We start from the raw sequence: 12,285 nt of genomic DNA, 5'->3' as shown, positions 1-12,285 counted from the left end.
TGTATTATTGAAAAATATTCATTCGTTCAGTTAGTATGCATTGTTTACTATCAAGCTCGTTTCTAGGTACTGGCTCTTTTCTAAGTGCTGTAGTCACAGATTTTTGTCTGTGAACAAAACAGACAAAATCCCTGACTTCATGGAACTAATGTTCCAATAGAGAAAAACAGATAATAAACATGTAAACACATATCTCTATGAAGAAAAGTCAAGGAGATAGGAATGTAGGAATACCAAAATTGGAATGATGAGGAAAATGATGAGGGAGATATTTGCTTCTGTCAGCCTTGCTGTATTAACAAATGACCCATGTAGCTCTGGAGCTTACAATAACCACTCACACTACATGTTGGCAGTTGTGGTCTGACTATAGTACTATGGCTTAACTGCTGTTGATTCTGTCTTCTCTTTCCAGGACTCAGGATGAAGGGACAGAGGAAAAGGTGTAAAAGTCAACCACACAAAGGCTTTTCAATTTTCTGGTAGAACACAGAGCACAGTTTTCCCACTTTTAACCTATTGGCCACAGCAAGTCAAAGACCAAATCCAATGTCAGTGGGAGGCAGGAACAGCATACTCATTCAGGGGAAGACAGCAAATCACATGGTAAATGGGTGAGGATGTTTAATTTTCTTGCAGGGAAGGGTTGAATGAGAAGTTGGGGACAATAATACAATCCACTCTAATATTCTGAAGGAAAAGGAGTCATACATAATGGAATCCAAAGCCCTATAAATGTTTAAAACTCGAAATGTAAAATTGAAGTAGAAAAAAATTTCAAAACATAGAGGAAGTTTGGAGCTGGGGAAGAAATGCCAGTAAATGTAAGTAAGACACATTCACAGGAAGACAAAACATCCTTCACTATGCAACCCAATGTTAACTCCATTTAGTCATTGTCTTCTTTTGTGATGCCCATGGTGGTCCAAGGACGGGTGGTCAGGATGTGAATGAGAGTAGGTAGTCTGGTGGCAGGGGACTCCTCTGGATCCCTTCATCACTTCTCTATCCTCAATTTTTCTAGCAACAAGTGCCGTAAGAGTAGCACATGCTATTTCCTCTAACAGTGAAGAGAGGACCAAATGCAGGGGTTATGAGGGAAAAGGAGAAAGATGCCGAGGTTCTTTTTGTTTGTTTGTTTTTGTGTTTTGAGATAGGGTCTTGCTTTGTAGCTCAGGCTCACCTTGGACTCATGATCCTCCTGCCTCAGCCTCCCAAGTGCTGGGGTAACAGACATGCACCCATGTCTGGCCAGAGGTTATTTAGATGATGGTGTTCTGAGAAAGTACAGGTATTATATTTAATTAAATAATTCACACTAGCAAGTGTTAGGATTTATCAAGTGCTAATTAATATCTGAGTCATTAAGCTTAAGGTGATTCATAACTGATATTAAATATATTACTGGAAAGAAAGTCACATGTTTAGCAAACATTTTTGACCACATATTATGTGCCAAACAGTATTCAAGACACTGGAGATGCTGTAAAGTTTCTCTCCTTGATGTTTATATTTTGGAGAAGAGATAGTAGGTGGGCAGAAATAGATGATAATATGTTCAAACATTCTTATAAAATATATGAGGTAATGTCAAAGAAAACTAGAGCCTGATAGTGAAGAAGCAAAACAGATTTTTATTCCGAAAGGGGGAAATGTAGCAAGAACTAGGGGGTATTTAATGCCAAGGAGAAGGTTGCAAGGGTGGAAGAATAGGATGGTAAACAGAAAAATTACTAAGAGTAGACTTTAAGAGTAGGGGGAAATTGTTGCTAAGACAATTTAACGGGATTCTTGCTGAAGGCAGGCAAGCATGATGAGACAATCATCTGCGGGATGCTGGGAAATGAGAAATTGATCAGATACCTTGGGAGATCAGCTGTGGAGGGTGGGAATTCTCTCTGAAGCAACTTAGGCCCATTCTTGCTATAACTGGACTCTGTAAGAATTGACAGTGAAATCCAAGGATGGGGCCTTGATGAGTAAAAGGGCTCAGAGGAAACTGAGTTTGGTCAAAGAGCAAATCTTTGTTAGTGATAGTAGAAGCTCTGAAGAAAAATGTGACCAGAAAATGAGATGGAGAGGTTTCTAAGGGAGGACCTGGTCAATGAAGTGACATTTCAGTTGGGAACCTTTATGAAATGACAGATTTGAAGCAGGTAGATACCAGGAGGAAGAGTGTGATTGTCAGCCAACTGCAAATGTAAAATGTCCTAAGTCCAGTTACGGACCAGCAAGGAGACCAGTGTCACTTGAGTGTAGAGTAAGCAAATAGGACGGGGTGAGATATGGTCAGAGAAGTTGCCTGCAGCTGAACCTGGAGGATATTTGTTTGTTGGTTTGTTTATTTTTGAGACAAGGTCTTACTGTGTAAACCAAGCTGGCCTTGAACTCAGTCCTCCTGCCTCAGTCTACCAAGATTATAGATGTACACCATCACACCCAGCTCAGACCTGGAGGACTTTTAGGGGATTTGGATAGCAATGGTAAAGCATTCTGGATGGAAGTTAATTTCTTTTTCTTACTTTCTTAAGAGCAGTACTCTAGTCAAACTAAAGATACTTTCGTACTCATTGCTCTCCTCTCATACAGATCAGAGTAAAAGGCAGGGATGTAAGAATATCTCAAATGTTGCATTTTTAAAAATTAGTGCATCTATATTTTTCATTTAAAATATTTAATCCAGGATTCTCTATATATAAATTCCACATGATAGGCAGATGTCATTGTTTTAGCTTTAAAAAAATCTATTTTATTGTGGGACTGGGGGTTGAACTCAGGGACTCATGCTTGCTAGGCAGACACTCTACCACTTGAATCATTCAGCCAGACCCTAGATTTATATTTTTATTGAAAATATGTTATGAAGAAGGTAAGGGAGGGTGAATATGATTGATATACTTTCTGTACATGTTTGGATATAGAATGTTGAAGTCATTTTAAGAAAGGGGGCGGGGGAAGAGGGAGAATAATGGAGGAGATGAACCAAACAGGAGTACCATATATGTATATATGAAAATGTCACCTTGTATAGCTATCAAATTCTAATAAAAACATTAAAAAAGAAAATATTTTAAAAGAATCTGCCATGTTCCTTTCCTAGCATGTTTAATAACAGCAGGATAAGATGAAGTCAGAGGTGGTTGGTGCATAAATAGAATTTATACCAACAAAACTCGAGGATTACTTCTACTGTTGAAAATTAATTCATTTTCAGACTCTAGAATCTGATTATCAGAGTACAAGAAGCTTGATAGAAAAAGCAACTGAATGTAATCAGTTCTCTTCATGTGCTTAGCTCAAAACTGTTTAGGCTGTCGAACATGACATGAATGAGAAGGACATGATAAATATTCCTAAGTGTACCTAGATTGACACCTTAGCCAGTGTGTAATAGCCTGTGATATTCAGACATAAACAAATTTAGAATCAAAGGGAATGTTTGAAAAGTGTAGTTTTGACTTTCTTAAGATCTTTGCCAAAATAGCAGGTGGTGACTTCACTGAAGAGTTACAAAGAGAAAATGAATCTTGGCAGATGGTCAGTAACTTGAGATTAATGCAATGCAGCTCATGTACAGAGATGGAGAAGCATCTTCATTTTCAGGGAAGTCACTGGTTTTATAGTGCTTTTTAATTTGGAGTTTGCTATGGTTATAGCAGAGTATTAATGTTTCTTATTCAATAAAGAAAAATCATTGCTCAAGTATTTGAAAAGCCAGTAATTTAGGGACTGAAACAATTTTTCTATTAATGAAGGTTCAGAGAAATTTGAAGACATAAGAAAAACAGGAAGATTTGTAAATAGAGCTATAGGAATTATGGCTGTGTTGTATGGTATAAATACAGACCTTCATATTGATGGCACTGAATACTTGATATGTAATTGAGTTAGTGTATGATGATGGTAGCATTCCAAATGACCGAATCAACATGTCCAATAAATTATAGAATACAAAATAAATATTAAATGTAAGCACCAGTGGCTCATGCCTGTGATCCCACCTACTCAGGAGGTAGAGGTAGGAAGATCATGAATTCAAAACCAACCCAGGGAAAGTTAGCTTGAGACCCTATTTGAAAAATGAACTGGGGAGTGGATCAAGTGGTAGAGTGCTTTCCTAGGAAGCACAATACCCTGGATTCAATCTCCCGTACTGCAAAAACAAAACAAAACAAAGAAAAATAAAACCCCTAATAGCCAGATTTTCTATGTAACAAAACTTTGTAGAAGGACAATTATCTAAGGTTGCAAAATAATAACTTTGGCTCTGCCTTTCTAATAGCCAAACCTTTTATTATTTTCATTACATTGACAAGTTGTACTGAACAATATTAAATAATATTGCTACATATTCTGCTCTAGATTTTACTGGGAGTGCTTCCAAGGGTGCACTATTGAGTATGTTGTTTGCTGTGGTTTAACGTAGGTGTACTTTAACTAGTTAAGGAAATATTCATACATTCCTAGCTTACCGATGGCTGTAATATTCCTTCCCATCTGTGAGAATAGAAAGGCTGTATCGCCGTACTCTAGAAAGTGCCTGGCACAGATAGGCACTCAATAAATACTTGTTAAATGAATAACAAATTATCAAGAAGACTGTATCAAGAGGATGTGAGGTGTAAAAAAATCATATGAAAACATTTCGCTTTTGTCTAACAATATTGGAATTATAATCACCATTCTATATTGCTATCTAATTTGTCTGAGAAAACACAATTTGTAAGTCTGACTTCAGTTCCACTGCTCTTTCCAGAAATTACTCTTTAATAAAGGACACCTGGGGCAGGAGATCACTCTGTATTTTTTTTTTTTGAGACAGGCGCTCAGTATTTAGCTCAGCCTGCCCTGGAATTGGAATTCACCATCCTCCTGTCTCAGCACACTCCTGAGTGCTGAGATTACAGGCATGCAGCACCATGCGTGGCCTTATTTCTTTCCACATAGGGGCTCATTCCAAGTAAGGAGGTGGATGAATTCTTGTTCAAAGAATCAGCATCTCCCTTTATGTCTTTTTCCTTTGGGGAGAAGTTAAATTAACATTTAAGAGAATTTCATCTTTGGCATTCAAAGTTACATTATCTTCAGTATTTGATTTTAACCTAAAGAGATATCTAGTTGCTAGAGAGCAAAAGATAAGAATCTGAACTAAGACCTAGCACTGATTGAAAAACTGACCTTTCAAAGGGATTAAGTTATTTCTCCATGTTTTATTATCTCTAGTAGTAAAATAGTACAAGTAATTCACCAAGAATTGTTACACCTATTATTCTTGTTGCTAACACATATATTTAAAAATAATAAGTTGTTCTTTATTTGATAGCAATTATAGTAAAAACTGTAACAAAGTATCTATAAATTCATGAACTCAGTGAAGCAAAACACATTTACATGACATAAAATAACAACTGTTTATAACCTTGTAAGACCCATTTTATTCTACACTTGGACATGCTTAAGGTCTTGCCATGTGCTAAAAATGCTACAATTTCCTTCATTTGTTTTGCTTTTGTGAAAGAAAAAAGTTATCAGCCTTCTGAAAGAAGCTAACATAAATTATATGTTATTAAAATATTTTACTATCTTTTGTGTTACACATTTATGTGTTCATTTTCATACTCATTTATTTTCCCACTTATGAAAATCTCTAGGAACTCTCAGTAATCTCAATATTTACAATTCTATTTAGAACTCAACATACTGATGTTCAGTCCTGGATCCCCATTTGAATCATCTGGGAAATTAAAAAAAAAAAAAACAGAAATCTGACATCCCAGCCTACCCCCAAATCATTTAAACCAGCTTTGCATCTCTAGAGAAGCAATTTGGCCGTCTGTATTTTTCAGAACTCTCCATTCTATAAAATCCATAACCAGCACTGACTGTCAACTCATTATACACAAGGAAAGTCTGAAACACTGTCATGGACCAGAGGGGGCAGGTGCAGGAGACATGATGGCTAAATGTAATGTGGAGTCTGATGCTGGTGACTCACACCTATAATCCTAGCTACTTGGAAGGCTGAGATTGGGAGGATCTTGGTTCAAGGCCAGTCCAGGCAAATACTTCACAAGAATCCAAAATAATCAGACAAAATGGACTGGAAGTGTAGTTTAAGCCATAGAGTGTCTTCTTTGCAAGCAGGATGCCCTGTGTTCAAACCCCAGTTCCACCAATCAATCAATGTAATGTGGCACCCTAAGTGGGATGCTGACAGAAAAGATGGTATTGGGGAAAACTACTGGAATCCAAATATTTCATGGCATTTGGTTAATAGTAATGTACCAGTGTTGTGACAAACATACTGTGGCAATGTAAGATGTTAATAATAGGGAGAGCTGGTGAGGAGAGAATTGGAACTCAGTACCGTCTCTGCAATTTTTCAGTAAATGTCAAACTATTCTAAAATAAAAAGTTTATTTTGAAATCTGCCTAACAATACTCAGTCAAAAGAACAATGCTGGAGGTATCACAATACCTGACTTCAAACTATATTACAAAGCAATAACAATAAAAACAGCATTGTACTGGCACAAAAACAGACATGAAGACCAGTGGAACAGAATAGAGGACCAGATATGAAGCTAAACAACTATAACCAACTTGTCTTTGACAAAGGAGCTAAAAATATACAATGGAGAAATAGCAGCCTCTTCAACGAAAACTGCTGGGAAAACTAGTTAGCAGTCTGCAAAAAACTGAAACTAGATCCATGTATATTACCCTATACCAATATTAACTCAGAATGGATCAAGGATCTTAATATCAGACCACAAACTCTAAAGTTGATACAGGAAAGAGTAGGATATACTCTGGAGTTAGTAGATATAGGTAAGAACTTTCTCAACGAAACCCCAGCATCACAGCAACTAAGAGATAGCATAGATAAATGGGACCTCATAAAGCTAAAAAGCTTCTGTTCATCAAAAGAAATGGTCTCTAAACTGAAGAGAACACCCACAGAGTGGGAGAAAATATTTGCCAGCTATACATCAGACAAAGGACTGATAACCAGAATATATAAGGGAACTTAAAAAACTAAATTCTCCCAAAACTAATGAACCAATAAAGAAATGGGCAAGTGAACGAAACAGAACTTTCTCAAAAGAAGAAATTCAAATGGTCAAAAAACACATGAAAAAATGCTCAGCATCTCTAGCAATAAAGGAAATGCAAATTAAAACCACACTAAGATTCCACCTCACCCCTGTTAGAATAGCCATCATCAGCAACACCACCAACAACAGGTGTTGGCAAGGATGTGGGGAAAAAGGAACCCTCTTACACTGTTGGTGGGAATGTAAACTAGTACAACCACTCTGGAAAAAAATTTGGAGGCTACTTAAAAAGCTGGACATCGATCTACCATTTGATCCAGCAATACCACTCTTGGGGATATACCCAAAAGACTGTGACACAGCTTACTCCAGAGGCACCTGCACATCCATGTTTATTGAGGCACTATTCACAACAGCCAAGTTATGGAAACAGCCAAGATGCCCCACCACTGATGAATGGATTAAGAAAATGTGGTATCTATACACAATGGAATTTTATGCAGCCATGAAGAAGAACGAAATGTTATCATTCGCTGGTAAATGGATGGAATTGGAGAACATCATTCTGAGTGAGGTTAGCCTGGCCCAAAAGACCAAAAATCCTATGTTCTCCCTCATATGTGGACATTAGATCAAGGGCAAACACAACAATGGGATTGGACTTTGAGCACATGATAAAAGTGAGAGCACACAAGGGAGGGGTGAGGATAGGTAAGACACCTAAAAAACTAGCTAGCATTTGTTGCCCTTAACGCAGAGAAACTAAAGCAGATACCTTAAAAGCAACTGAGGCCAATAGGAAAAGGGGACCAGGAACTAGAGAAAAGGTGAGATCAAAAAGAATTAACCTAGAAGGTAACACACACGCACAGGAAATTAATGTGAGTCAACTCCCTGTATAGCTATCCTTATCTCAACCAGCAAAAACCCTTGTTCCTTCCTATTATGGCTTATACTCTCTCTACAACAAAATTAGAAATAAGGGCAAAATAGTTTCTGCTGGGTATTGAGGGGGTAGGGGGGAGAGGGAGGGGGCGGAGTGGGTGGTAAGGGAGGGGGTGGGTGTAGGGGGGAGAAATGACCCAAGCCTTGTATGCACATATGAATAACAAAAGAAAAAAAAAAGAAATCTGCCTAATAAGAAGCCAGGGTTGAGAATTACTTCTATAGGAATCTGCTTACATCAGAAAGCAAAAGGCCCTTGTGAAATAGCCAGTCCAATTGTCAATTGCCAGACTGCTTTCCTAAAAACTTGACCTTCACAATGGGCTGCTGCATTAGGATGGTTCATAAATTACATTTCTAGAGTCAACTGATACTGGACTGGCTTATTGTTCCCCAGGTTGGTGTCCTGGCACAGTCAACGAATGAAGGCGTCAAACAGTCGGGAGTTAAAGCAAGTTGATGCCACAGACCAGGAGTTAAGAGTAAAGTAAGCACAAAGTTTATTGAAAGGATAGCACAGTATCTTGATGTGTGGAACTTAGTGAAAGAACTAAGCCAAACAATAGCTGAAGTCTAGGAGATGATGTATGGCATTAACTGGTTTAGGTCCAACTAGTCTACCTTGAAACTGTATTTGTGATTGGTTGGCACTGAGTCAGTTTCTCGCTGAACTCAGCCACCTGTCAATGCCTCTCCTTATCGAACTGAGCATTCCAAGAAGGTCTGGTCAACTCGCTCTAGCCTTCGGTCCCACATTTGCAGCTGCATTATTTTGTTTAGAGGCTTGTTTCTCATGCCCTTCTACATGTCTGTTTCATCCAAAATGGAGACCCCTCTGTCATTGCTCCCCACACATCACCTCCAGGGAAACACAAATGGACTCACTGTAATAATCATAATCTTGATAATTATTCACTTCCAATATACAAAAATTCTAGGATTTCTTAGTAAAGGAAAAAAAAAACTACTCATAATTCATTTCTTAGTTTAGAAACTTAAGTTTAATTTTAATGTCTATAAGATAAAATGGATTTAATATAATGTGCGTGCTGTGCTTCCCTAGTGGTTTGAGAAAATCCCAAATGATTTTTTATAAGAGGGCTGCCAGTTCCTTTGTTATCTATAGAGAGAAAGGAGATTTAGACTTGATCAAAAAGTTCTCTAGTATTGGGACTCATCTTTCCTACCCCTCCCTACTGTGGTAGGAGGGAGACAAGGGGAAAAGATTCCATAGTTGTCCATGAAGCTTACCTGGATTTAGCCCAGCCACCCTTTTGTCTTCATTACCACTGCCATTAAATATTTGTCATCTGTGTAAATCTCTAAAGAAAAATCAGAATTGTGCTTGAAGAAATCGGGTCAGGGCTGGAGGTGTACCTAAGTAGTGTAGCACACTTTCCTAGCATGTGCAAAATCCTGGGCTCAATCCTCAGCCGGGTGGGGTGAAGGGAAGGAATCATTATGCAGAAGTAAACATCTGATAAACAGCTCCTTTCTGGAGATGATGTTTCAAAGGCTTCTTTTTGCCCGGCATGGGGGGGTGCACGCTTGCACTTGGGAGGCTCAGGCAGGAGGATCGTGAGCTGGAGGCCAGCCTGGGCTACATAGCCAGACCCTGTTACAAATAAACAAGCAAACAAAGCAAAACAAAAACAAAAGCAAGGCTCCTTAAGAAAAAAAATTGCACACATTATCTACTTTGAGAATATGTCACCAATTTATAACATAAAATTAATCAGTCCCACACGTCCCAGCTTCACCCGACTGTAGGTAAATAATCTCTTTTCTCCGAGCGTTTCTCTGTTTTTAATCGGTAAAATGAGTAAATTGGACCGTGCAATCTCTAAAGCCCCTTGCATTTCAGACACTGAAATTTTGTGAGCAGGACCTGGAGAAACAAGAGTGGCATTTTAGGATTTAGGGTTTGGTTCGTGATATGCGGAATGGTATTGCAGCTGTCTCCGTGTTTGAGTTCCTAGACTTAAAGGTGAGTGAGAAGGGGAGGAATGAGCGAAAGGGAGGGGTGGGAAGGAGAGCCCACTTAGGGTAAGCTCCAGGAACTTCCTCGGACTGGCTGGGCAAGCCGAGCGTGCGGTTGCTACGCAACTAAGCCTCCAGGGAGTGTGGAGGACCCCAGCTGAGGTGTCTAAGTCACTATTTGTTTTTTAGCCACGGTGTCTAACTTTTCGAAACCAGTGACATATGGTCTTAAAAAGTACACATAATTTTCAGTCCTGTTTGGCCACACTCCATAGCTGAGTTCTGCTCGCAGTGTTTGGTTTTGTTTTTTTTCTTGTTCTCAGGCGCGCTTCGGACACCTCTTCGGCAAGGCCCAGCCGCCACGCGTTGCCGGGCAGAGCTGGACGCCGCTTGTTCCCTGTGCCCCTCCCGCTGTCCTCGCCGGGCCAGGCCCTGGTCCTTCGCGGGCTGTTCTAGGCCACCATGGGCTCGGAGATGGAGCCGCTGCTCCTGGCCTGGAGCTATTTTAGACGAAGGAAGTTCCAGCTCTGCGCGGATCTGTGCACGCAGATGCTGGAAAAGTCCCCTTGTGACCAGGTACCGGCTGGCCCCGGTGTGGACCCTCGCGCTGAGGCCGAGCGCTCTGGGGGACCTCTGCTCCCAACCCAGGGAGGGGAGGCCGGGGAGGAAGGCCCCAGGCCAGCCTGACCTCGGAAGGTCAGAGGTTCCCGCAGGGACACCTGGAGCGAGGGACCTTGGTGAATCCCTGCCCTCCAAGTCCCTGTGCCTTAACCGCTCCTTCCGCCAACTTCAGCATCCCTTTTCTCTTCAGTGTCTGGAATTAAGGCTGTGAACTTTATGTTGGTGAAGAGCTTTGGTAATGCATTTGTACTTGCACCTGGACGGACTCTTAAGCTCTCTGTTAAATCTCTAAAAAAGAATAAGTATGTGTAAAAGATCTGTGACCTTTTGCCTCCTTTTGACATGGCGGTCTTTTCCTTTGGATCAAATGTGTGATCTGCCCACGTCATCCTTAGACAGTTGTCCAACCCTGAAGGAGCTTTTGATTCTGGGCCATGAGTTCAACTTGCAAGAGGCAGGAATTAGAATGTAGGAGGGGAAAGATACATTTATTATTAAAGAAACTACCCGGACATGGGAAACTGTATTGTAAGAGGGACAGAAAGTCTTCTAAAAGAAGGAATGATGGCAGTGATTAAAAGGGAATTTAAGCCAAGCACGGTGGCTCACGCCTGTAATCCTAACTACTTGGGAGGATGAGATTGGGAGGATCACAGCTGGAGGCCAGCCTGGGCAAAGAGTTCATCTCCAAAATAACCAGAGCAAAATGGACTGGAGGGTTGGCTCAAATGGTAGAGCTCCTCCTTTGCAAGCATGAAGTACCTAAGTTCAAATCCAAGTCCCACCAAAAAAAAGAACTTACCAACTATGGTAATATTGTGTATAGTGAGTGAAAAGAATAATAAACAATGGATGTGAAAGGTACAACTCTGATCGACAGATAGTTCCTGGAAGAGAAAAAAAAAAGGAAAAGAAAGACTAGGAGGAGAGCTCTGGCAGTTTGTGCATTTTAGCAAATGCAGAACGTACTGTATAGTTTAGTTCCCAGTTTTTCATCTAGTGGTGTTAGAAGAAAAGATGGAGATATTAGGAAAAAAGTAATATCAAGGGTTATTGTAAAAGTGAGACCCGAGTGTGAAGGTTGTTACTAGTCTCTGCCCTACCTTTGAGCAAGTGGATGGAGGATGGCCTATTGATAGTATATCTCCTGCAGAGCAACTGTATTTGTGATAATACTAAGCTAGGTTCTGTTTGTGTTGGTTCACCTTAGTTAACAGGACTGTTTCTCTAGACAGCATTTTTCCAAGGGTGTTTCTTGGCACAGTAGTTTCACAGATGATGCTAAAAAACATTTAAAAGATTCCACAATCTAATACACTTGGAAACAGGGAATATGTATCTATTGACCTCTTTGTCCTTGTTATGATGGAAGTTTGTTAAGAATTTTCCACAAACCAGACTTTGTTTTTGACACAAAGAACTTTGCATTCTATTTCCATTTTTCCGTTGAGTTAGATTAGTTTCCATTCAGTGTTCAACAGAATGCTAGTCCCAGAGCTGCTCAGTGAAAGAAAGTTTCCTCATTAAATGCGTTTGGGAAATGTGTATTCCCTTCTTAGGGATTCAAGATGCACACTATAGGCTCTGAGCAGTTCCAAAGAAAAGAAACCTAATTTTGCCACTTATTTGACCAGTGATTCCTTTTTTTTTCCCCCCAGAGCAAGGGCCAGATGTATTCTTG

General features: G+C 39.8%; 1 protein-coding gene across 3 annotated transcripts in view; it reads left to right on the top strand.

The window, feature by feature from the left end:
- The first annotated feature begins 10,340 nt into the window (after positions 1-10,340).
- Positions 10,341-12,285, top strand: part of Ttc8 (tetratricopeptide repeat domain 8) — a 53,712-nt gene continuing 51,767 nt past the window's right edge. For 2 of the 3 annotated variants that reach the window (XM_020155121.2, XM_074067356.1), the window contains exon 1: positions 10,341-10,559. In XM_020155121.2, coding sequence (XP_020010710.2) covers positions 10,446-10,559 — 114 coding nt within the window. In that variant the 5' untranslated portion in view covers positions 10,341-10,445. The remainder of the gene's footprint in view (positions 10,560-12,285) is intronic. The other variant, XM_074067357.1, reaches the window with a different exon arrangement.

The sequence above is a fragment of the Castor canadensis genome, chromosome 3 (assembly GCF_047511655.1).
Source record: "Castor canadensis chromosome 3, mCasCan1.hap1v2, whole genome shotgun sequence".
NCBI lineage: Eukaryota > Metazoa > Chordata > Mammalia > Rodentia > Castoridae > Castor > Castor canadensis.
The sequence above is the reverse complement of the archived record's forward strand: the minus strand, read 5'-3'. Positions and strand labels throughout refer to the sequence as shown.